Source organism: Acipenser ruthenus, chromosome 8, assembly GCF_902713425.1.
Source record: "Acipenser ruthenus chromosome 8, fAciRut3.2 maternal haplotype, whole genome shotgun sequence".
Lineage (NCBI taxonomy): Eukaryota > Metazoa > Chordata > Actinopteri > Acipenseriformes > Acipenseridae > Acipenser > Acipenser ruthenus.
In genome coordinates, this window is record NC_081196.1 from 1,639,091 (window position 1) to 1,663,155 (window position 24,065).

The window sequence follows — 24,065 nt, forward strand, 5'->3', positions numbered from 1 at the left end:
CTGATCATTGTTCACTTAGTATTTGTTTAAAGAACATTTTTTATATCCCCACCCATTTTTATATCCCCACCCTTCCCCATGATTATTTCAAAAATATAAAATACATGAATAATATTAAACATTAAGTCCAGTGTGTATGTTTATGGATGTTTGGTTACTGAAAGCTCAAAGCAAACCCCAGTGTTATCAGTCAGTCGTCATTCTGAAACTCCTCTTCACAAAACCTCTGAGTCAAACAGAAACACTCAGTGGGCACAGAATTCAGCTGGGCAGCATCGCTAACACGTAGCAACAGAGGGAGTTTACAACTGGAAAAACCCAGATTGTAAAACATGCCCAAAGACATATTTCCCAATGTGGGCCAAAAATACTCCCCGTCTTCCACAGAGACTAGCAAAGATGTGAACGTTTTGAACTGGTCTTTTTTCAGAGCAATCGTCAGGTTTTTAGAAATGTGGGTCTGGAGGGGCTGGAGGATGACTGCGGCATGCTGAACAACTGCATCTCCGAGCTCAGCATTCAGCTCCTTGTTGTAATGCTGCTCAAGCCGCTGCCAAAGTTCTGCAAAGACGTGGTTTACCCGTAAGTGTGACAGCATTGCTTGTCAAAGCAAGACAGCAATTCCCTTTATGATGTAGTGACTTTAAAAAAAAGCCTAACTTCAAAAGCCTTAGTTGCTGTCCAGACTATTGGCATAGTTGGTTGTACCAATGTGGCTTCCCATTATACTGCACACATTACACCGCTATCGTGGCTTCCCGTTAAAAGCGAGTTCCTTGATGAGATGTTTGTAAAACAAGGTGCTCCATCCTGATTCTTCTAGTCCCAGAGTTCCCTCCGCACAGGCAGGCATCCCTGAATCAGAGCAATCAGTCGCAGTCCCATTATTCAGGAGCTCCACCCACATTAGCACATTCAGCAGGGCACCGTTTCAGAGGAAAATAAAACGTACATTCAGCAATGGCTCTCTCTGCTCCAGTGTATGAGGAGCACAGAAGGAAGGAAGCTTCTTTAGTGCAGACTCCAAATAAGAAGTTGGCTAAATATAAACATGAAGACTATCGCTGTACATTCACAAGGGTAGTTATAACTTGAGGTTCTGTAAACTGTTCCGTATTTGAATGTATTTCTCTGTTTGGCAGCACTAATCCTTAGAATCAGCACAGAGCAGGAGGCACAGGTGCAGAAAGACGGGCCACGCTGTTCACCTGGTGCAGAAAGACGAACCATGCTCTTCACCTGGTGCAGAAAGACAGTCCAATGTAAAACTGTACCACTTTCTTTTTTCGAACGCGTGAAACGTTCTCTATGAGACCTTGCTCTAACCCTACTGTAATTAAGAACTGATTTCAGTCTTAAGCTTTATTGGAATTCTCTCAGTTGGCCCGTCGCTGAAAATCCTGGCCCGTCTTTCTACAGCTGTGCCAAGCAGGGTTTACACATGCAAGTCCAATTTCTTCTCCAGGTTTGTGAAGAGGTTCGTAGACAAGACTTGCCTCACCAGAGACCAGGATGACCCAGAAACCACACCTCTGATGACTCGCTTTATTCTACATGAAAAACGGAAACCAGACCTCGGCAATTTCACGCTGGAAGAGTACAATGAGAAAGTCATACAGTACGGGTACCAGATGGTAAGGCATGCAGCAGCAACACTCACGCTTCACTTCTTTAGTTTGGCTACTGTTATGCCTTAAGAAAATAGCAGAAAATGACAGATTGCTTTTCTACCAGGCTCCATGATGTATAACACTGTTAGTTTACCAAATACGATTTACAGAGAAAAGTGAATTCTCTGAAACATACAGCATTAATACGTGAATTCAATTGAATAACATGTTTGACAGTGTTTAGTATTGGGGCACTTCAGCAAAATGAGAACGATCAGCTTTGTCCTGGAAATACATTATTTACATTCTAAATTCATGTTCAGATATATTTTTATGCTTTTCAAAAGGGGATTTTCTCATGCTTTGAAAACGAGGCCCTCACAGTTATATGGATTTGTTAAAGTAGCTACCGCTGTGTCCAGACCCACTATTGGAATAGTTTCTGTGTCCCTTTGTGGTTTTCCAATACCATTGTTAATTCTTTTTACTGTCCTGCAATTCGAGGCTCTATATGAACATGGAGACTGTCGCTGTATCTTCACACAGACACACCCATATAACAGCTGTGCCACTCTTCATGCAGCTCTATATAAATATGGAGACTGTCGCTGTATCTTCACACAGACACACCCATATAACAGCTGTGCCACTCTCCCTGCAGCTCTATATAAACATGGAGACTGTCGCTGTATCTTCACACAGACACACCCATATAACAGCTGTGCCACTCTTCATGCAGCTCTATATAAACATGGAGACTGTCGCTGTATCTTCACACAGACACACCCATATAACAGCTGTGCCACTCTTCATGCAGCTCTATATAAACATGGAGACTGTCACTGTATCTTCACACAGACACACCCTTATAACAGCTGTGCCACTCTTCATGCAGCTCTATATAAACATGGAGACTGTCACTGTATCTTCACACAGACACAACCATATAACAGCTGTGCCACTCTTCCTGCAGCTCTATATAAACATGGAGACTGTCACTGTATCTTCACACAGACACACCCATATAACAGCTGTGCCACTCTCCCTGCAGCTCTATATAAACATGGAGACTGTCGCTGTATCTTCACACAGACACACCCATATAACAGCTGTGCCACTCTTCATGCAGCTCTATATAAACATGGAGACTGTCGCTGTATCTTCACACAGACACACCCATATAACAGCTGTGCCACTCTTCATGCAGCTCTATATAAACATGGAGACTGTCGCTGTATCTTCACACAGGCACACCCATATAACAGCTGTGCCACTCTTCATGCAGCTCTATATAAACATGGAGACTGTCGCTGTATCTTCACACAGACACACCCATATAACAGCTGTGCCACTCTTCATGCAGCTCTATATAAACATGGAGACTGTCACTGTATCTTCACACAGACACACCCATATAACAGCTGTGCCACTCTTCATGCAGCTCTATATAAACATGGAGACTGTCGCTGTATCTTCACACAGGCACACCCATATAACAGCTGTGCCACTCTTCATGCAGCTCTATATAAACATGGAGACTGTCGCTGTATCTTCACACAGGCACACCCATATAACAGCTGTGCCACTCTTCATGCAGCTCTATATAAACATGGAGACTGTCGCTGTATCTTCACACAGGCACACCCATATAACAGCTGTGCCACTCTTCATGCAGCTCTATATAAACATGGAGACTGTCGCTGTATCTTCACACAGGCACACCCATATAACAGCTGTGCCACTCTTCATGCAGCTCTATATAAACATGGAGACTGTCGCTGTATCTTCACACAGGCACACCCATATAACAGCTGTGCCACTCTTCATGCAGCTCTATATAAACATGGAGACTGTCGCTGTATCTTCACACAGACACACCCTTATAACAGCTGTGCCGCTCTCCCTCAGCTCTTCGCAGCGTGCTTTCCTCTGGGGCCTCTGCTTTTCTTCATCACTCTCTGGGTTGATAAATGGATCGATGCCAAGCGCCTGCTGTGGATGTACCAACGGCCTGTTGCCTGGATAGCGCAAGACATAGGTGAGAAAACGACATTCAATTCAATGCAATGGATTTATATAGCGCCTTTCATAGCACAGTATCTCAGTTAAAACAGAAAGAAGTCTGTAACATCGAGAAGACAAACCAACAATAAATAATAATATCATTAATAATAATAATAATAATAATAATAATAATAATAATGATAATAATAATAATAAAAACTATTGAAAACCATAGGGAATTAATAAGAATAATAAAACACAAAATTTCAAATGCTTTTTATCACTGCTAAATCCCCTCCCAATGCATTTCTGCAGGTCCCTGGTACACTATACTGGAATTAATCAATGCAGTAGCAGTGTTGACCAACGCCTGTCTCATTGCTTTCAGCGCGCAGTACGGTAGAGAGAGACCTTTGGTTGAACAACTAATAATCTTAATCGTTTTTGAGGTAAACATTGACTTTTTTTTATATTTCTTCAAAACATTTTTCCACCTTGTAATGTTTTGAGACTTAAATCTGACTCTAAAACAGTGGTGGGGTCCCAAAGTGGCGGGTGAGTCATGCAATCCGGGTTCGAGTCACTGATCTTGGCTGGGGACCCACAGGGAGCGCTGCATTGGCCTCTGCGCTCACACTGAGTTAGGGAGGAAAACTGTCTGAGGTTAGATCACGTCAGGGTCGTAACATTAGGCTCAGTCTCATTAGCAGCTTGGCAGGACGGGACACTGCCTCAGTCCCTGTCAGTCCAAGTCTTACCTAATCAGAAAAAAAAGAGAAACACCTGCCTGGGTGTCTGTTAAGACTAGACAATGCAGGCACTTTTAAAGGCTCTGCGAAAGTAAGTAAATAAAATAAACAGTAAATAAAATAAACATGCGCTGTGTGTGTGTGTGTGTGTGTTTGTTTGTTCCAGCATATTGTTTTTGTGGTGAAGTTCATTGTAGCAAACATTATCCCAGACCTGCCCCAGAAAGTGAAACTGGCCATCAAACAGGTAAGCAGTATCCCGGTAGCGAGCACTGAGTGGTGCATTCTGATCTGTTCAAAGCAGTGTTAACTGTATTAAACTACACACCTGACAGGAAAACATAAAGAAAAATGAGAATGGAATGACTCTTAGAGAAGTTTACCGCTGTATATTTGCATGTGTTGTTGCAGTTTTCCCCTCATGCTTTTCCCATGGTTATACTCTGCATTTCCCAGAGTTTACCCTAGTTTGCCATGTTTATTAATATGCTTTACCATAGCTCAACATTCTTTACAATGCTTCCATATGCTTTATTACACTTTGCTGGGCTTTTACTATGATAAACTTTTATAAGGGACATGACAGAAAAACATAAATAAAAAGGAAAATGGAATGAAGGACAATTACCTCCACATTTTTTAAATCACTTGGCAGTGTTTAACATCAGTTTAAAACCGCAGTATTGCTTGTAAACAAGTGGAAGCTGAATCAGGCCTTGAATACCCATGTCCCCACCAGCTACATAAACCCCTCGAGCACTCGAGAAGCAGAGAACTTTCACATGAACATGCCGGGATTCCTTCAGCACAACTTGTAAACTAGTTTAATCCCAGGCATAAGTGTATTTATAATTATGTTTGTTTTTTTTCTACATTCCTCAATGACTTTGTTGTTGTTGTTGTTATTGGAAACAGGAAAGTTATAAAGTTGAGAAGGAGAAAGCCAAAAAGAAGAAAACAACATGACAGCCAGCGGGCACATGCTAGTAAGGGGGATTCAGTTGTTCTGGTAAGGACTGTGGAGCATTCAAATAAAACCCATCCTCATAGATCTGCACTGCAGGGATTACAGTTTACACAGTGCATGTGCTATAAAACCCATCCTCATAGATCTGCACTGCAGGGATTACAGTTTACACAGTGCATGTGCTATAAAACCCATCCTCATAGATCTGCACTGCAGGGATTACAGTTTACACAGTGCATGTGCTATAAAACCCATCCTCATAGATCTGCACTGCAGGGATTACAGTTTACACAGTGCATGTGCTATAAAACCCATCCTCATAGATCTGCACTGCAGGGATTACAGTTTACACAGTGCATGTGCTATAAAACCCATCCTCATAGATCTGCACTGCAGGGATTACAGTTTACACAGTGCATGTGCTATAAAACCCATCCTCATAGATCTGCACTGCAGGGATTACAGTTTACACAGTGCGTGTGTGTGCTATAAAACCCATCCTCATAGATCTGCACTGCAGGGATTACAGTTTACACAGTGCATGTGCTATAAAACCCATCCTCATAGATCTGCACTGCAGGGATTACAGTTTATACAGTGCATGTGCTATAAAACCCATCCTTATAGATCTGCACTGCAGGGATTACAGTTTACACAGTGCATGTACTATAAAACCCATCCTCATAGATCTGCACTGCAGGGATTACAGTTTACACAGTGCATGTACTATAAAACCCATCCTCATAGATCTGCACTGCAGGGATTACAGTTTACACAGTGTTTGTGCTATAAAACCCATCCTCATAGATCTGCACTGCAGGGATTACAGTTTATACAGTGCATGTGCTATAAAACCCATCCTCATAGATCTGCACTGCAGGGATTACAGTTTATACAGTGCATGTGCTATAAAACCCATCCTCATAGATCTGCACTGCAGGGATTACAGTTTACACAGTGCATGTGCTATAAAACCCATCCTCATAGATCTGCACTGCAGGGATTACAGTTTACACAGTGCGTGTGTGTGCTATAAAACCCATCCTCATAGATCTGCACTGCAGGGATTACAGTTTACACAGTGCATGTGCTATAAAACCCATCCTCATAGATCTGCACTGCAGGGATTACAGTTTATACAGTACATGTGCTATAAAACCCATCCTCATAGATCTGCACTGCAGGGATTACAGTTTATACAGTGCATGTGCTATAAAACCCATCCTCATAGATCTGCACTGCAGGGATTACAGTTTACACAGTGTGTGTGCTGAAGCTGGTATGGGGTTATCTACAGTACAATGCATGCACTGCTGCTTGTGTGCCTTCACCTGTTCAAATAAAATGAGATCTATTGAAAGCTCTGTCTTTTGAAGCACTTGTGTATAGACAGTAGGTCACAGTGACTCAGGTTTTCATGCACTGACTGGCTTGTCAATATTGATCTAGCAGGTGATCTCGATGTTATTGACAAACCTTGTTTTTTTTTGGTCACACTCATTTTGGGATCCAATATAAGTAGTGCTATACAATCTATCAATATGTTATGAATTCTGTTAGTAATAGGTACAGATTGTGATTGGAGATAACAGCACATATTACTCCTCATCCCAGCTATGTCTTGCTGCAGTCGATAGAGGCTGTCACTTCACTGCTTTCACTTCATCTTGCTCCTATTCTTCTATGGAGAGCCTGCTGTTCAAAGTGTAACTGTTTTTTGTTTGCTATTCTTGCAGGAAGCAAACACAGCCACTAACAGAACAAGCTACAAGACATGTCTGATTTGTCCCTTGGAGCAGATTGCAGGCATTAATACACAGGAGCAGACAGTGCAAACCTACATTTTAATCATGTTGGAATTTACAAGGTTTATTTTCCTATGTCAGATTCCCCTCCAAAATCAAACGACTGTTAAGAAATAACGTATGCAATTAATCAGAATATGTTATGCAATTATCCGGGACTGCACTCCGCATTATCATAATAAATGCACTTCATAATGTTATGCAGTTAACATTCACAATATCTGGTGTGCATCTTAATGAACACACTGCTCATGTAATACATGTAAAATACTTGTGGTAGGCACTTTTGATACAGTTTCTCAGGGACCACTGTAGTTTGTGCATTATTATATACAGAAGCACCTGCTAACCGAGCGCCAGCTGTCAGCTCTCTAAGTCTGTCCGATCTGCTGTCTTACCTATTGTGACTGAAAATGACTTGCAGCACTAAAGAAGCAGCTTTTATACAGAATGTAAGGGGCAAACTAAACCAGAGATGAAAGTGTGTGCTACAGCTGGCGGGTGTTTCTAATTTATTGTCCAACATCCAATGATTATATAATCATGCAAAACATCCAACAATCCTCTTAAATCTGGGCTTTTTTGCTGTTGTGCTCCTCGTTTGTAGAACTCTGTTCCTCTTGACGTTAGGCAGGTTGAAACATTGGATTCTTTCCAAGTCTAAATTGAAAACATATATTTTTTGAATGTGCTTTTATATAACTGCTTGTAGCTGGAGTGTGTTGTACACATGAGCTCTCGTGTTTTGTTTTTAACTTTGTACAGCGCTCTGGGATGCCTTGGCGTGAAGGGTGCTGTATACAAATACATTTCTATTGTATTGTACAGGCACGTTTCCTAGGCTTATTATAAAGTGCTACTCCATAAACAATGGCTGCTGCTCAGTGTCGTTGTTGCATGGAGCACCTCTGATGGGCGTTGATGTATTGACGTAGGTTCTGGAAATTACAATAGTGAGGGTACAGCTAGCTGTAAACTTATCCAACTTGTGCTACTTACTGCCTGTTATTGGAAAAAAGCCATACTAGAGAGATGAGAAAACTGTGTTTTCTGGGCTAATCGTTATTTTTACCGGAATTGGCCAGAGAATGATTGCCCTCAGTTTGGGATTTTAGTAATCCAACACTAGGTTTTGTACACATTTGGTGTAAACACAAAGGTCACTGCAGCTGAATGTTTTGTTACGAACACATTCTCTTTATATGAAGTTTGCACTTTGTTAATATAATGATAATATTAATAATAATAATAATAATAATAATAATAATAAAAGCTTTGTGAAAAGCCTGCTCTCCCTTTATGTGTCTTTATGATTGTCAGTCTGGTAATTGCTGTTTGTCAAAGGGCTGGTTTCACAGACCTTGATCAGCACTAATATCAGACTAGTTTGTCGAAGGTCAATTTTAAGGTCGTGCAAGACCTCTAATTGCAGGCTTCAAAGCTCTTTATAAGGCCTTTTTTTTTGTTCACGAATGACATTTCTGGAAGACTAAATATTTACGTAGTTAGTAATATGCCCTATGGTAAAACAATATATATAATTAGCATCTGTTTCTGTATAGCTTTGCACTTGAAACTTGTCAGGGCACCCCTGCTGTGTTCTGTGGGGCAAACAGCATTCATCTGAGCTGAGATTGGATAATACCCTTGTGAAAGGGGCAGCGCTGTCAATGTTCTCTTCACATCTTTGGTTTACTGTCCTCCACTGCTGGTCGAGTTCAAAATCCTGGAAACTTCACTGATCCTTCATTAGAAAGATAATCACCTCAGAAATCATAAAACAAGTAGCTAAAAAGAGGAGTAGCTTGGCCTGTGTTTATTGTATGAATAATTGACCCCTGTATTATTTTGTAACAAGAATTTGAAACAGGATAAACCTTACCGAATTTCAGTATTTGTATTCATTGAATATTAACACACACACACATATATATATATATATATATATATATATATATATATATATATATATATATATATATACATGTCAAGGGAAAGTGTGTTTGAAAACAAACAGTGGAGGTTCTTCCAGACTTTTGATGCCATGGTAACTTCACTCATTTATTTCTGTTTACTGTAAATCTATCTATCTGCTGGTTATTCCTTTACATGCATCATGATACTGAGTCAATGTATCCGTTTATTTAGCGTTATTGTTCTATATTGTGCATTATCTCATTTAGTTTCTTCTAAAACTACACATTTCACGTCATATATATTTTTACAGATAAATGCAGACATAAATAGCAACAGACACATAAGGGGAAGAAAAAAATAGAAAGAAATCTTGTTTTGAATGCTTTACATTGAACTCTTAGTGCACAGGCTGTGTGGTTGCTATCTTAGTGCACAGGCTGTGTGATTGCTATCTTAGTGCACAGGCTGTGTGATTGCTATCTTAGTGCACAGGCTGTGTGATTGCTATCTTAGTGCACAGGCTGTGTGGTTGCTATCTTAGTGCACAGGCTGTGTGATTGCTATCTTAGTGCACAGGCTGTGTGGTTGCTATCTTAGTGCACAGGCTGTGTGGTTGCTATCTTAGTGCACAGGCTGTGTGATTGCTATCTTAGTGCACAGGCTGTGTGATTGCTATCTTAGTGCACAGGCTGTGTGATTGCTATCTTAGTGCACAGGCTGTGTGATTGCTATCTTAGTGCACAGGCTGTGTGGTTGCTATCTTAGTGCACAGGCTGTGTGGTTGCTATCTTAGTGCACAGGTTGTGTGGTTGCTATCTTAGTGCACAGGCTGTGTGATTGCTAGCCATTGATCTGCTGCAGTAGGAACCCAGTGAAGGTGGTGTCGTCGTCTGCATCTGCATAGAGTCCATTCTGAGAGCCGTGAACCTGCAGCCAGACTTCCTCTCCCACACCGAGCTTCAGAAGAGACGCCCCAGACGCCTGAGTGGTCCTCTTCAAGTCAGCCATGTAGGTGTACTGGACCTTCTGCTTGTTCCTCATCAACGTGACCCACATGTCGTTATTGAACACTGTGATCTGATAGGTAAAGAAGTAAAGCCCAGGGACGGGTGCAGTGAATTTCCCGGACGCGGGGCTGTATGCATTCTGCTCGTTGTAGATCACCTTAGTGAATTTGATAGGCTCCCCGGCAGCGGGGCCGCCCGCCCCCAGACCCACGTGGAATGCACACACTTCCGCTGCACTTCCTCCGTGAATGGAAGGGTCAAAGGATCCTGGGGGCCCAGCTTTACCAGGGGGCCCCCTGTGGCCCCTCTCTCCTGGTGCACCTGGTTAAAAAGAAAGCAAAATACGAGTGATGGGAACCCTTATAAAAGTTGCCCACAGTATATTTTGCATGCTTGCCATTGTTACATTATATATTTCCCATAGTTTACCATGCTTATTATAATGCTTTACCATACCTCTGTGCTTTACAATGCTTACCATGTTTTCACTATGCTTTATTATATACCTTTGTAAGGGAAGGAGCGCAGTGCTCACAAGTCACGACACAGTTTTAATGTGGGGCAGGGTTTAACCTCTGTGGCCGGGTTGTTATAATGAATTGGTAACTTTGGCTGCTCTCCAGGTTGGACAGAGCGAGTCTGCAGACAGCGTCAGAGTCGTTACTGCTTCACCTCGCTCTCTTTATACTCGTGAGGGTTCAAGGAGTTTGCTATCTGAGACAATGCTTTGCTTTTCTGCTGTCCTCGAGGTCATCAATTCAGTAATTAACAGATTACATGAAATCCTGACATTGCCAATTCAGCATCCCTCACATTTCAAATCTCTATTTGCATTCCCATGAATGTATCCTATTGAAGTGCTGGGTGCTGTGTTAGCTGCTCTGCGTTTCTGTGATACAGGATTGTGACAGAAATACAATGAGTTCTGGTGATAAATCTTCCTCCCGACCTGTGAGGGCGCTAAAGAACGGGAGGAGAAGTATCTGGAAGGGCTGGCCTGACAGTTCGTTTCCGGGACCGGAAAGTGGGTCAGCCTGGAAGGAAGCGAGACTCTGTTGTAAGACCGTATTGATTTGACAGGTAAACAAGGGGCAGCTGCAAGTAATAAGGCAGCTGCAACCGTTTACCTAGATATCATGCGGGATTACATATAGGGGCCAGGGTAACGCTGTTCTTTTCCTTCGTTTGGGTTAAGCCAAGGACCGAGAAGGACGTAATCCCTGTATTACTCTGCAAAGAGTTGTGTGTGTGTGGGTTTGTGTTTGTTCGTCTCTGTAAACTAACTGTCTGTGTCTTTTGAAATCACTAGACAGCTAAACACACATCCGGAGCTGTCGCCTTGGGCCAGCACAAGCCGGATCACCACTTCACGAACTGTCACGGAATAAAGTATATTCACGCACCACCATCACGACTGCACGCACCCGAGACGGGTGACCGTGTTTTTGTTTCCTTTATCAGGACTGCAACCTGTGTTCTTCAGCCCCGAGCTTTACACATCGTTGTGTATTGCCGGGGCTTATTATTTGTGGTCACTAGACCAGGAGGGAAAATAAAAGCTTATTTTCTGGATTACAGTTGTCTGCCCATCATTCCTGCACCGCATCACTGCTACACCTGTTCCCCCTACCACCCACTTTGCCACACGTGGTGTCAGAAGTGGGATCATGGACCGCAACGCGCTGGCGGAGCTGCTGCAGGCACTGGAGAGCAGACGGGACGCAGAGGAGAGAAGGAGGGAGGAGCGCTATACAGCGCTCATTGAACGGGTAGGACTGGCCGTGGCTGCAGTAGCGACCCCGACGACAATACCGGTGATGTCGCCCCCGAAGGCACGGGCGATGAAGATGTCGGCGGAGGATGACCCGGAGGCGTACTTGGTGGCATTCGAGCGGCTGGCTACCGCGGCGGCTTGGCCGCGGGAGTTCTGGGCCAGCCAGCTGGGACCCTGCCTGATTGGGGAGGCTCAGGCAGCTTACCAGGCTATGAGCGACCAGCACGCCACCGAGTATGACCTAGTCAAGCAGGCTATCCTCCGCCGGCTCAATATTACTACCGAGACCCACCGGGCGCGGTTTCGGGAATACCGGAGAGCCCCGGAGACACGCCCCAGGGTGGTTGCGGAGAGGTTGTGCGACCACATGGTGCATTGGCTGACCCCCGGGAAGAAGACCGCCCAGCAGATGGGGGAAGCCATTGTGGTAGAACAGTTCTGCCATGTGGTCGGCGCCGAAACCCAGGCGTGGATACGGCGCCACAACCCCGACACCCTGGAGGAGGCGGTCAAATTGGCCGAAGATTTTGAGGATTCCCTGACCTCTGCCCGGATTGGGATCCTGTCCGCCCCTGCCCTTCGAAGCAGCCGCGCTCTCTCTCCCTCTCCTCCAACATCATCACCACCACCTCCCTCGTTCCAGGGACCCAGACCTCCCAGAGCACCGACCCCATTGGGCCCCCTTGCCTCCCCCCCATGGAGACCAAGGTTGGCCCCCAGCTGGGGTAGAGGTGCTGCCCCTGCCCCGTTGCCATACCAGCAGCGGGACAGATTTCTAACCCATGCCCCCTCTGTCCCTCCTATCTGTTTTAGGTGCCACCAGCCGGGACATCTGGCCAGGTCATGCCCCGCTGCCATGGAGTGTGACGTGGCCGCGTGCAATTGGGCACCTGAGACTGGTAAGCGGGGGGAAAATGGTCGGGAGGGGCCTTGTCTGATTAATGTGGTGTTAGGGAATGTGAAAACCCACGCGTTAGTGGACACAGGGTGTGAGCAAACCTTGATTAGGACAGCTCTCCTGGGCGGTGTGTCGTGGCGGCCACGAGGTCAGGTGGCCATCTCCTGTATCCATGGAGACACGGCGGCATACCCCACATTAAAAGTATATTTATCGGTAGGACCGATAAAACGTCACCTTGTAGTCGGGGTGGCGGAAAGGTTGCCACACCCAGTTATTCTGGGCCGAGACTGGCCAAAATTCAAAGAATTGATGAAAGAAATGGCAGTCTCAGCCACACACGTAAACGTGGCAGAAAAAAAAAAAAAGGAACGAATTGGTGATGTGTTTCCTTTTCACACTGAAATGTTTTCCCCTCTTTTCCGTCCTAGAAAAACGAATAAGGAGAGACGGACCGCAAAATGGGAGGGAGCGTTGTTGAGACAAGGCTGGGGTCTGGTGGGAGAGTGCTGCAATGGTAACAAACGCCAGTCGAAGGGAGTGGGAACGCAGTGTGACCGAGAGAGCGAGGTTACTGGACCGACTAGAGCAGATGTTATTCCAGCCCCTCTCAATGTACCGGACCCGTGGTACTCAAGCGCGGACCTAGTGTGGGGCCAACAAAACGACCCGTCACTGGTGCACGCTTGGGGACAGGTCCGGTCCATTGAAGGTAAGGATGTTGACGGCGCTGGGGCGCTAGTATATCCACATTTCAGTATCAAGGGGCAATTACTGTATAGGGTAAACCTAGCCGCGGGCACAGGACAGCCTGTAACACAATTATTGGTTCCCCCGTCTTGTCGGCTGGAGGTCATGAGGCTGGCGCATGATATCCCTTTTGCGGGGCACCTCGGAGCCGAGAAGACGAGGGAGCGAATATTGGCTCGATTCTATTGGGTAGGTCTTCATACTGATGTGTCGAAATATGTAGCCACCTGCCCAGACTGCCAGCGAGTAGCGCCGGGTCGAGTGCGCCCCGCCCCTTTGGTCCCACTGCCGATTATTTCCACTCCTTTCGAGCGCATTGCAATGGACATAGTCGGCCCTTTGCTACCTTCTGACTCCGGGTATACGCACATTTTAGTAGTGGTGGATTATGCAACGCGATACCCGGAGGCAGTTCCATTGAGGTCCACTAGTGCCGCTGCAATAGCCACCGAGTTAGCCCAGATTATGGCCAGAGTAGGGATCCCCAAGGAGATTTTGACCGATCACGGAACTAATTTTTTGTCCAATACGTTACAGCAGGTGTACAAAATATTAAAAATACGTCCCATCAGGACGTCCGTTTATCATCCACAATCGGACGGTCTGGTGGAACGTTTTAATCAGACCTTAAAGTCGATGCTGAGGCGATTTGTGACACAAGAGCAGAAACATTGGGCATCACTTCTCCCCTACCTCCTTTTTGCAGTGAGAGAAGTGCCGCAGAGTTCAACTGGGTTCTCCCCCTTTGAGCTCCTGTACGGCCGGCAGCCTCGCGGCATTCTCGACCTGCTGAGAGAGGGGTGGGAGGAGCACAAAGGCTCGTCTAAAAATGTAGTGAAGTATGTGCTCCTACTCAGAGATCGCCTGGATTTGGTCGGTCGTTTGGCCCAAGACAACCTCAGATCGGCTCAGCACCGACAAGAGCAGCATTATAACAAAAATGCACGGATTCGAACCTTTCGACCAGGGGACAAGGTAATGCTGCTACTTCCCTCATCAGAGTCAAAACTGTGTGCTAAATGGCAGGGGCCGTATGAGGTGATTCGGGCTATAGGGAAAGTAAATTATGAAATTAGACAGCCCGATCGCCGGAATGAACGTGAAATCTACCACATTAATTTGTTGAAGCCCTGGCAGGCAAGAGAGGTCTTATTTATAGCCCCAGGCAATATGGAGGATGATTTAGGTCCCTGTCCAGAGACCCCGAGCACAAGAGCGATTTCAATGGGGGAACAATTAGTTCCGGATCAGCAAAGAGAGCTGCGTAAGCTTATTGAGGAGTTCAGCGATGTTTTTTCTGATGTGCCCGGCAGGACGAACTTAGTTGAATATGACATTATCTCTCCCCCAGGTGTCACAGTGCGAGAGAGACCGTACCGGATCCCGGAAAGTCGACGAAGTGGCGTTCGCAAAGAGGTACGGGATATGCTCGAGCTTGGAGTGATTGAACCTTCCAGGAGCGAGTGGTGCAGTCCTATTGTAATAGTGGCTAAGAAGGACGGCACCAACCGCTTCTGCGTAGATTTCAGAAAGGTGAATGCTATTGCCAAGTTCGATGCGTATCCCATGCCTCGGGTCGACGAACTTTTAGACAGACTGGGAAAAGCGAGGTTTATTTCCACTCTGGACCTGACGAAGGGATACTGGCAAATCCCTCTAACCCGCAGCTCCAGAGAGAAAACCGCATTTTCAACACCAGAGGGGCTGTTCCACTTTAAAACCATGCCGTTTGGGCTACATGGTGCGCCCGCTGCCTTTCAGAGACTGATGGACCAGGTTTTACGCCCACATCATGAATATGCAGCAGCGTATATTGATGACGTGGTGATTTACAGCTCCACCTGGCGAGAGCATTTGGCTAGGGTTGCAGCCGTTCTTCAGTCTCTAAGGGCAGCCCGGCTGACAGCTAACTTGAGAAAATGTGCGTTTGCCAAAACAGAGACTCAATATTTGGGATTTGTAATGGGAAATGGAAGGGTGAAACCTGTGGTCACCAAAATCCAGGCTTTGGTTGATGCAGCGATCCCCAAAACCAAGACTCAGGTGAGGTCACTACTGGGCTTAGCCGGTTATTACCGCCGCTTCATCCCCGAGTACGCCACAGTGGTTAACCCGTTAGTCGACCTCACCAAAAAGAGTGCTCCAAATTTAATTAAATGGTCAGCTGAGTGTCAGGGGGCGTTTGATACGATTAAGCGTAAACTTTGCCAGGCCCCCACTCTTATTACCCCAGATTTCACCAAGAGATTCATCCTCCACACCGACGCCTCGGATGTAGGTTTGGGTGCAGTCTTGTCCCAAAAAGTAGCTGGAGTAGAACACCCGATATTGTACCTGAGCAAAAAAATGTTACCTCGGGAGCGTAACTACTCCGTAGTCGAAAAAGAGTGTTTGGCCATTAAATGGGCTACTCACTCTTTACGATACTACCTGCTGGGACACTCATTTGATCTTGTCACAGACCACGCCCCACTCCAGTGGTTAAGCACCATGAAGGACAGCAATGCCCGGATAACTCGGTGGTATCTGGCATTGCAGCCCTTCATGTACCATATGATACACCGTGCGGGGAAAGACCACCAAAATGCGGATTATTTTTCCCGGGAGGGGGGAGCAATGGGAAAGGTAGATTTAGCCGAGTGTTCCTTCGGCTCCACTCTGAGCGGTGGGATATGTGACAGAAATACAATGAGTTCTGGTGATAAATCTTCCTCCCGACCTGTGAGGGCGCTAAAGAACGGGAGGAGAAGTATCTGGAAGGGCTGGCCTGACAGTTCGTTTCCGGGACCGGAAAGTGGGTCAGCCTGGAAGGAAGCGAGACTCTGTTGTAAGACCGTATTGATTTGACAGGTAAACAAGGGGCAGCTGCAAGTAATAAGGCAGCTGCAACCGTTTACCTAGATATCATGCGGGATTACATATAGGGGCCAGGGTAACGCTGTTCTTTTCCTTCGTTTGGGTTAAGCCAAGGACCGAGAAGGACGTAATCCCTGTATTACTCTGCAAAGAGTTGTGTGTGTGTGGGTTTGTGTTTGTTCGTCTCTGTAAACTAACTGTCTGTGTCTTTTGAAATCACTAGACAGCTAAACACACATCCGGAGCTGTCGCCTTGGGCCAGCACAAGCCGGATCACCACTTCACGAACTGTCACGGAATAAAGTATATTCACGCACCACCATCACGACTGCACGCACCCGAGACGGGTGACCGTGTTTTTGTTTCCTTTATCAGGACTGCAACCTGTGTTCTTCAGCCCCGAGCTTTACACATCGTTGTGTATTGCCGGGGCTTATTATTTGTGGTCACTAGACCAGGAGGGAAAATAAAAGCTTATTTTCTGGATTACAGTTGTCTGCCCATCATTCCTGCACCGCATCACTGCTACACCTGTTCCCCCTACCACCCACTTTGCCACAAGGATGTTAGAGGTTTTTTCATAGGTGTTTTCACTGCTTTACTGCAAGGTATGCATTATATATTTTCTGTGGGGAAACACATTTTACAATCATTCAAGCCTTTTGTGTACATCAAAAACAAAAAAAACAACCTTTCATTTTATATATAAGAAAACATTTATTGTGTTGGTTCGCTCATAAGCATGGTTGTTTTAAATATCTTCAGCAGTGTGATGTGTGCCCAACCCTGCTGCTCTCATACCTGGCTCCCCCTTCTCGCCTCGGGGTCCTGCCGGCCCGTCTCTGCCATCTTTGCCGGGTACACCCTGTGGGCCAGGCGCCCCAGGAATGCCAGGTATCCCGAGCTGGCATGGCTTCTCCTCGATGCAGAGGACTGTCCCCATCTCCACCAGCAACACGACACACAGCAGCACAGCGACTCTGCACATCTTCTCAAACTACACGCATTCACAACATATATACACACCTGTCTTATTAAAGGCTTTCAGGGTTATTACAATGCAAATTCAATGGTACACTACTGGCATTATAATAGTCATGTTATAATAAAGTAATAGGAAGATAGTTTCACAGACCCACATCAGCCTTAATCCTGGAATACTTTACCCAATGTAACCCAATGTTACAACTAACACAAAATATTACAAATCAACAGCTCAGTAATATTTAGGTGAAATATTTTCTTATAACACACATATCACATAAAGTGTGCATATACATTTTAAAATGGCAGCCTGTCAAAACTACTGCTTTTAAAATACTAATAAGAAATACGGCAACTCAGTATTACTTGTTCAGTCTTACCGTTTTGTCTGTCTTGTTTTTTTGTTTTTTTCCTCTGGGTCCTCCAAAACGTTTTTTGTTTGCCCCTGGCTTTTATACCTTCTAATTGTCTGGATTCTTAAATAACAAGAATTGTGGTTCGCAATTCCCAGCACAGTAAACCTGTGATCTGCTGTAATTATTAACCGTCTCAGTGCTACCTCTGGCACAGGGGGGTCTAATTTGTGGTTAGCTTGCACTGAAGTTGTACAGCGTGAAGATAGGGAGGTTATACAATAAGAGAGTCGAATATTTTCTTCTGGTAGTTACAGCCGTGAAAAAAAAGAAAAACAAAGCCAAGTAGACAAACATTTTGGTTAGTGCCTTCTTTAGTGCACTGGAAAAAAGAAATTTAAAACAGAGAAATGGGTCATTTTAATAATAATAACAACACCTGCTTCAGAGTCATAGACAGTCAAAGCATACTTTATTAATTAATAAGCAGTGATGCAACATTATAAACATACTGAGCAAAGCTAAACACATGTATTCATTCTAGAAATACTGCACAGATCATACCTGGTATGCATGCTGTGAATGGGTCTGTGCTGTGCATGCATGTTCAGTATTGAAAACATTGACTTAGCAAGTAAAAATGATCATTGCGTGCTTTAAACATTTAATAGTGTGTGCTAGATCCAAAGACAGCACACCAGTGCAGTTCATGGTGTTATTATTATGAGTATGTATATTCAGAATTAATATCGTTGTTTGAATATTTGTTAATCTCAAAATGCATTTTTTTTTCTCGATGGTCACCAGATTCTGCTAAACATCTTTGTTCTGATTGCTGAAAGTCTGTGGTGTTTATTACACAGAGCTTCCCCTTTATAACGCGGGAGTCTGAGCCCTAAGTAAGAGACTGAGCAGTTTGGCTTCTCTTTAATGAGCCGTGACTGTACCGCATTATAACCTGTGTTGTTACTCGTCCTACTCTAAAAGATAAAGCAGGAAGCCTGTGAAAGTGGTATCGTCGTTACTGTCTGTATACAGGCCGTTGTAAGAGTCATCGTACACCTGCAGCCAGACTCTGTCAGATTTGAGCAGGCTGATGACTGCAGCTCCCGAGGCCTGGATGGTCTTTCCAAGGTCGTCACACTGCGTGTACTGAGCCACCTCGCCGTTCTTCCTCAGGGTCACTTTAACATTCACACTCACTACAGTGAGCTGGTATGTGAAGAAGTACAGCCCGCTCCGCGGTGCCGTAAACTCCCCTGTAGCCACGTTGTAGGCCTGCTGGTCGTTGTAGAAGACCTTGGTGAATTTGATGGGGGAGCCTGAGGGGGGTTTGCTCGATGACAGCCCAACATGGAAGGCGACGATCGCTGATTTCACCTGTCCCGGTGGTCCTGCTTCTCCAGGATGTCCTGAAACCATGAAGAGAAACACAAATTAAGAATGGGGTTATTTTTATAAACATAAATCCAGTTTTTCAGAACTAGAAAATTGATCTGGAGTACATTTTTGCCCCTGATTGACTATGGTGACGTTATTTACAGAGTATCTACTACCAACATGTCAAGATTAGCCCCTTGATTATATATATATATATGGCTGCAAGAGGAGACCTCAGTGACTTTGAAAGAGGGGTGATTGTTGGGGCACGTTTGGCAGGAGCTTCAGTGACCAAGACAGCTCAACTTGCTGATGTTTCACGAGCAACGGTGTCTAAGGTGATGTCGGCATGGAACTCTGAGGGAAAGACATCATCAGCAAAGGGCAACAGTGGGCGGAAACGCATACTCCAGGATCGTGATATCCATGCATTAATTTGATGTGCAAGGCAAAACAGGCAAGCAACTGCAGATCAATTGACTGCAAATTTCAACCTGGGGCGCGAGCAGCCAGTTTCATCAAAAACGGTCCGCCGAGAACTGCACAGAGCGGGATACCACAGTGGCCCAACGCCCTATGACTTTAAGTGACTTTACATTGGTCTTTCCATTTTTCTGGCCACTACCTGTATATATATATATATATATATATATATATATATATATATATATATATATATATATATATGCCTTTACTTACCAGGCTCTCCTTTTTCTCCTTTCGTTCCTTGGGGTCCCATCTTTCCAGGGTGGCCCTCGAGGCCCCTCTCTCCCTTTGGCCCTTTAATGTAAAGAATACAAAGAACAATGACTTTGCACAGGAGCTGAACCCTCAGAGCAGCACCTGGTGTGGGGGCAGGCGCCTTTGCAGCTCTTACTTATTATTAATGCATTAGAAACCAAATATAGCATATTCCAAAATGAAAAAAAAGTGTATATGCTACTTTGAATATTTATCAGCCGTTTGTGATTTTCAGTAAGTTTCTAGATTGTGTGTCTCCTATTACAAGATGATATTTCAAAGAGTTTACTTCAATCTTTTACACTGTAACTAACTATTTTTGTTTTAAATAGATAAACACCTATTGCCTATACAAAACTAGGATCAGACCTGTAAGTAATGTAACTGGAGGTCTCTGAAGCAGTCTCAGAACTAGGATCAGACCTGTAAGTAATGTAATTGGAGGTCTCTGAAGCAGTCTCAGAACTAGGATCAGACCTGTAAGTAATGTAACTGGAGGTCTCTGAAGCAGCCTCAGAACTAGGATCAGACCTGTAAGTAATGTAACTGGAGGTCTCTGAAGCAGTCTCAGAACTAGGATCAGACCTGTAAGTAATGTAACTGGAGGTCTCTGAAGCAGTCTCAGAACTAGGATCGGACCTGTAAGTAATGTAACTGGAGGTCTCTGAAGCTGTCTCAGAACTAGGATCGGACCTGTAAGTAATGTAACTGGAGGTCTCTGAAGCAGTCTCAGAACTAGGATTGGACCTGTAAGTAATGTAACTGGAGGTCTCTGAAGCAGCCTCAGAACTAGGATCAGACCTGTAAGTAATGTAACTGGAGGTCTCTGAAGCAGTCTCAGAACTAGGATCGGACCTGTAAGTAATGTAACTGGAGGTCTCTGAAGCTGTCTCAGAACTAGGATCGGACCTGTAAGTAATGTAACTGGAGGTCTCTGAAGCAGTCGGAAGTTGTTTGTTTCTCAGTTGTGTACGTTACTGTTGAATATAGAGTTTATTAAAGACTGAATGTTTTGAAAATATATATATGAAGGACTGAAACAAAGAAACATCGCAACCATACTAAAGTCATGAAAAGTCACTTTTGTGAGGTTGGACTGTAGACAGGTCTGCTAAGGTTACCTACACTACAATACACACGTTTGTGATGCATGGTAAGTGATCAGAACTAGACTGATTAGAGCAGGAGTAAGCCCTGCTGGAACCTCCCATATTACCCTTTGTGAGTGTCTGTGATTACGGAGTAAAGCAATGGGTTTTTATTTACCTGCCTGTCCTATCTCCCCATGGTGTCCCGGATTCCCATCCCTGCCATCCCTGCCAGCCGGCCCGTGCGTCCCAGGGGAACCGGGGATCCCAGGAATGCCAGCATTGCAGACCTTCAATCCGTCGTCCACCAGCGCCACCTCCTGGACACAGCACCCCATGAGGACAAGAGCCAGCAGAACCACAGCAGCAAATGGCATCTGTGCAGGAATAGAGAGCCACAACTGCACTTCATCTCAATCCAGAGGGAAGGCTATAGGAGACCATGAGCCATCATTTCAAAGTGTTTACTCCAATCTTTAATAAACGTCTACGAGGTAAAGCACCTGTTCATTTTGCAAGCATGATAAAGCATAGGTAAGCATGTTAAAAACACATGGCAAACCATGGCACATGCACGGCTGTTTTGTGTAATTCCTGACATGTGATAATAACTTTATATAATGTTCTCAAGAAAATATTCAAAACAGTAATGTACATTTAAAGAAATGAAAATGTCAATATCCCTGACACTGTTCAATTATTCCTTTGTATAAAACACTTACCTTTCAGAGGCTGGGATTTCTATATTCAGTTCACTACATAATGACTAGCTTTGAAATTCCAATGTTCTTTTATAGCATCAATTAAAGAAAAAACAAGATCATCGAATGTTGTGCACTGTTAATTATTGGGTTTACTGAAAGACTATTAGCCTAATAGGCTAGTGCAGCTGTTTGTTAATCATTTATTCACATTATTAATAGCCGCTGGATTCATTAGTTAACCTTTTGAAGAACAGAGATTGAAAGTATCATGTTATCCAAAGTAATGTCCAGTAAACAGCCGGTCATTATTACATCACCCCCTGTGGATATTAATGTACTGCACTGTATTGTACTGAAGCGGGCGGTTCAGTACTTCAGTGCCTGAGCTTGCAGCTTGACCATTGGAGTTACATTGGAGAAACTGGCCTTGATACAGGCATCTGCCTAAACGGCCTCAGCTTGACCCAGAGGAACACAGGCTTGGTCTCAAACTCAACCTTGGGGCTTGGCCTTAGCCTTGTGGGGCCCTGCCTTGAATCCATAACTGTTAGTTAATGTGAAGTGTCTTATTGTTCTAGTGAGTGGTGTCAGTGTTCGTGTGAAGTGTCTTATTGTTCTAGTGAGAGGTGTCAGTGTTCGTGTGAAGTGTCTTATTGTTCTAGTGAGAGGTGTCAGTGTTCGTGTGAAGTGTCTTATTGTTCTAGTGAGAGGTGTCAGTGTTCGTGTGAAGTGTCTTATTGTTCTAGTGAGAGGTGTCAGTGTTCGTGTGAAGTATCTTATTGTTCTAGTGAGAGGTGTCAGTGTTCGTGTGAAGTGTCTTATTGTTCTAGTGAGAGGTGTCAGTGTTCATGTGAAGTGTCTTATTGTTCTAGTGAGAGGTGTCAGTGTTCGTGTGAAGTGTCTTATTGTTCTAGTGAGAGGTGTCAGTGTTCGTGTGAAGTGTCTTATTGTTCTAGTGAGAGGTGTCAGTGTTCGTGTGAAGTGTCTTATTGTTCTAGTGAGAGGTGTCAGTGTTCGTGTGAAGTGTCTTATTGTTCTAGTGAGAGGTGTCAGTGTTCGTGTGAAGTATCTTATTGTTCTAGTGAGAGGTGTCAGTGTTCGTGTGAAGTGTCTTATTGTTCTAGTGAGAGGTGTCATCTGGTACAGTTTGGGTAAAAGAGGAACTCAAAGGGAACAGTGTGGAATGGGTTCTGTTATAGTAAGAGACTGCCCTTACTATACATTTAAATTGTTTTAATTGTTCTCAGGAACTACTCTTAACCATTTCATGCATGGCGACCTTATATGGGGACAGAAACAAAAATTCTCTCTAATCTTTATATGGGTGCATATGGGAGATGCAAATGCATGCTATCCGGTAGTGTATCACTCTGAGGATCTCATCTCACTGACAGGGGACAGGACAGAATCCGTATCGGCAGTGTATCACGGGCAGCAGTGTGGAGTAGTGGTTAGGGCTCTGGACTCTTGACCGGAGGGTTGTGGGTTCAATCCCCAGTGGGGGACACTGCTGTTGTACCCTTGAGCAAGGTACTTTACCTAGATTGCTCCAGTAAAAACCCAACTGTATAAATGGGTAATTGTATGTAAAAATAATGTGATATCTGTATAATGTGAAATAATGTATAATGTGATATCTTGTGACAATTGTAAGTTGCCCTGGATAAGGGCGTCTGCTAAGAAATAAATAATAATAATAATAATAATAATCTCACTGACAGGGGACAGGACAGAATCCGTACCGACAGTGTATCACTCTGAGGATCTCATCTCACTGACAGGGGACAGGACAGAATCCGTACCGGCAGTGTATCACTCTGAGGATCTCATCTCACAGACAGGGGACAGGCCAGAATCCGTACCGGCAGTGTATCACACAACGCTGCCCGTTCCACGTGGTCAGCACTGCTGTTTCTTTCCACTGCGTAATCAAGCGCTTGAAACCCGTTCCGCCTCAGTTATTTTTCAGCTAGCTACAGTTAGGGTTTATTTTTTTTAATGAAACAGCAGTTTTTGTTTCTGCTTTGGTTGTTCTGGGCTGGTAACCCTTCAATCAGTAACAAGCTGGTTTTAAAAAATGTTTTGACACATTCATCTGTTATGCTGTTGAGAAACCTAACACAAGAGCACAGTTAATGTAGGTACGCACATTATATACAGACAAGGGTGCAAAAGCCTGTAATGTCACCCTATCAGCCCACACACTAACTCAGTATGCAGTGCGGTTCTGGGTTGGTTTACAGTGGAAAAGGGTCACTGATAGGACTCAATATATGCGAGCGTCAAACATTAGATTGGATATGTACTGGTAGTTAAAGAGCGAATATCAAATCGTCTTAAAAGATCTTTTTTCTGTTGTGCTCCTCGTTTGTGGAACTCTATTCCGGTTGACATTAGGCAGGTTGGATTCTTTTAAGTTTAAGCTGAAATGTAATGTGCTTTTATATAACTGGTTGCAGCTGGAGTGTATTGTACATA

At 44.4% G+C, this 24,065-nt stretch overlaps 4 protein-coding genes across 10 annotated transcripts in view; 2 read left to right on the forward strand and 2 right to left on the reverse strand.

Annotated features, from left to right (window-relative positions):
* LOC131737666 (anoctamin-7-like) overlaps positions 1 to 9,080 on the forward strand; it is a 26,486-nt gene extending 17,406 nt beyond the window's left edge. The window contains exons 14-20 of one of the 7 annotated variants that reach the window (XM_059027973.1): positions 431 to 582; positions 1,466 to 1,634; positions 3,519 to 3,648; positions 3,930 to 4,063; positions 4,530 to 4,610; positions 5,279 to 5,372; positions 7,067 to 9,080. In XM_059027973.1, the coding sequence (XP_058883956.1) occupies positions 431 to 582; positions 1,466 to 1,634; positions 3,519 to 3,648; positions 3,930 to 4,063; positions 4,530 to 4,610; positions 5,279 to 5,329 (717 nt within the window). In that variant the 3' untranslated portion in view covers positions 5,330 to 5,372; positions 7,067 to 9,080. The other 6 variants (XR_009329302.1, XM_059027974.1, XR_009329303.1 and 3 more) reach the window with 6 other exon arrangements.
* A 102-nt stretch (positions 9,081 to 9,182) lies between these two features.
* Positions 9,183 to 17,827, reverse strand: LOC131737668 (complement C1q and tumor necrosis factor-related protein 9A-like). Its single transcript, XM_059027981.1, has 3 exons — positions 17,702 to 17,827; positions 17,139 to 17,334; positions 9,183 to 10,380 (listed from the first exon to the last, which is right to left on the reverse strand). Exons 2-3 carry the CDS (start codon positions 17,323 to 17,325, stop codon positions 9,893 to 9,895), a joined length of 675 nt encoding a protein of 224 aa, XP_058883964.1. The 5' UTR covers positions 17,326 to 17,334; positions 17,702 to 17,827; the 3' UTR covers positions 9,183 to 9,892.
* On the forward strand, positions 10,970 to 16,823 carry LOC131737667 (zinc finger protein 446-like). The gene is made up of 2 exons (XM_059027977.1): positions 10,970 to 12,732; positions 16,561 to 16,823. Exons 1-2 carry the CDS (start codon positions 11,727 to 11,729, stop codon positions 16,566 to 16,568), a joined length of 1,014 nt encoding a protein of 337 aa, XP_058883960.1. The 5' UTR covers positions 10,970 to 11,726; the 3' UTR covers positions 16,569 to 16,823.
* A 302-nt stretch (positions 17,828 to 18,129) lies between the features above and the next one.
* Positions 18,130 to 21,256, reverse strand: LOC117972706 (adiponectin-like). The gene is made up of 3 exons (XM_059027980.1): positions 21,062 to 21,256; positions 19,754 to 19,834; positions 18,130 to 19,086 (listed from the first exon to the last, which is right to left on the reverse strand). Exons 1-3 carry the CDS (start codon positions 21,219 to 21,221, stop codon positions 18,650 to 18,652), a joined length of 678 nt encoding a protein of 225 aa, XP_058883963.1. The 5' UTR covers positions 21,222 to 21,256; the 3' UTR covers positions 18,130 to 18,649.
* Between the last annotated feature and the right edge of the window lie 2,809 nt (positions 21,257 to 24,065).

Bases quoted from the DNA above. Each gene is read 5' to 3' on its own strand.
- LOC131737667 (XM_059027977.1), top strand. From the start codon at position 11,727: ATGGACCGCAACGCGCTGGCGGAGCTGCTGCAGGCACTGGAGAGCAGA.
- LOC131737668 (XM_059027981.1), bottom strand. From the start codon at position 17,325: ATGTGCAGAGTCGCTGTGCTGCTGTGTGTCGTGTTGCTGGTGGAGATG. The intron at 10,381-17,138 runs GTATGAGAGCAG...CTTTTTAACCAG, and splicing joins AGGCGAGAAGGGGGAGCCAG to GTGCACCAGGAGAGAGGGGC.
- LOC117972706 (XM_059027980.1), bottom strand. From the start codon at position 21,221: ATGGGGTGCTGTGTCCAGGAGGTGGCGCTGGTGGACGACGGATTGAAG. The intron at 19,835-21,061 runs GTAAATAAAAAC...TTTACATTAAAG, and splicing joins TGGGGAGATAGGACAGGCAG to GGCCAAAGGGAGAGAGGGGC. The intron at 19,087-19,753 runs GTAAGTAAAGGC...TCATGGTTTCAG, and splicing joins AGGAGAAAAAGGAGAGCCTG to GACATCCTGGAGAAGCAGGA.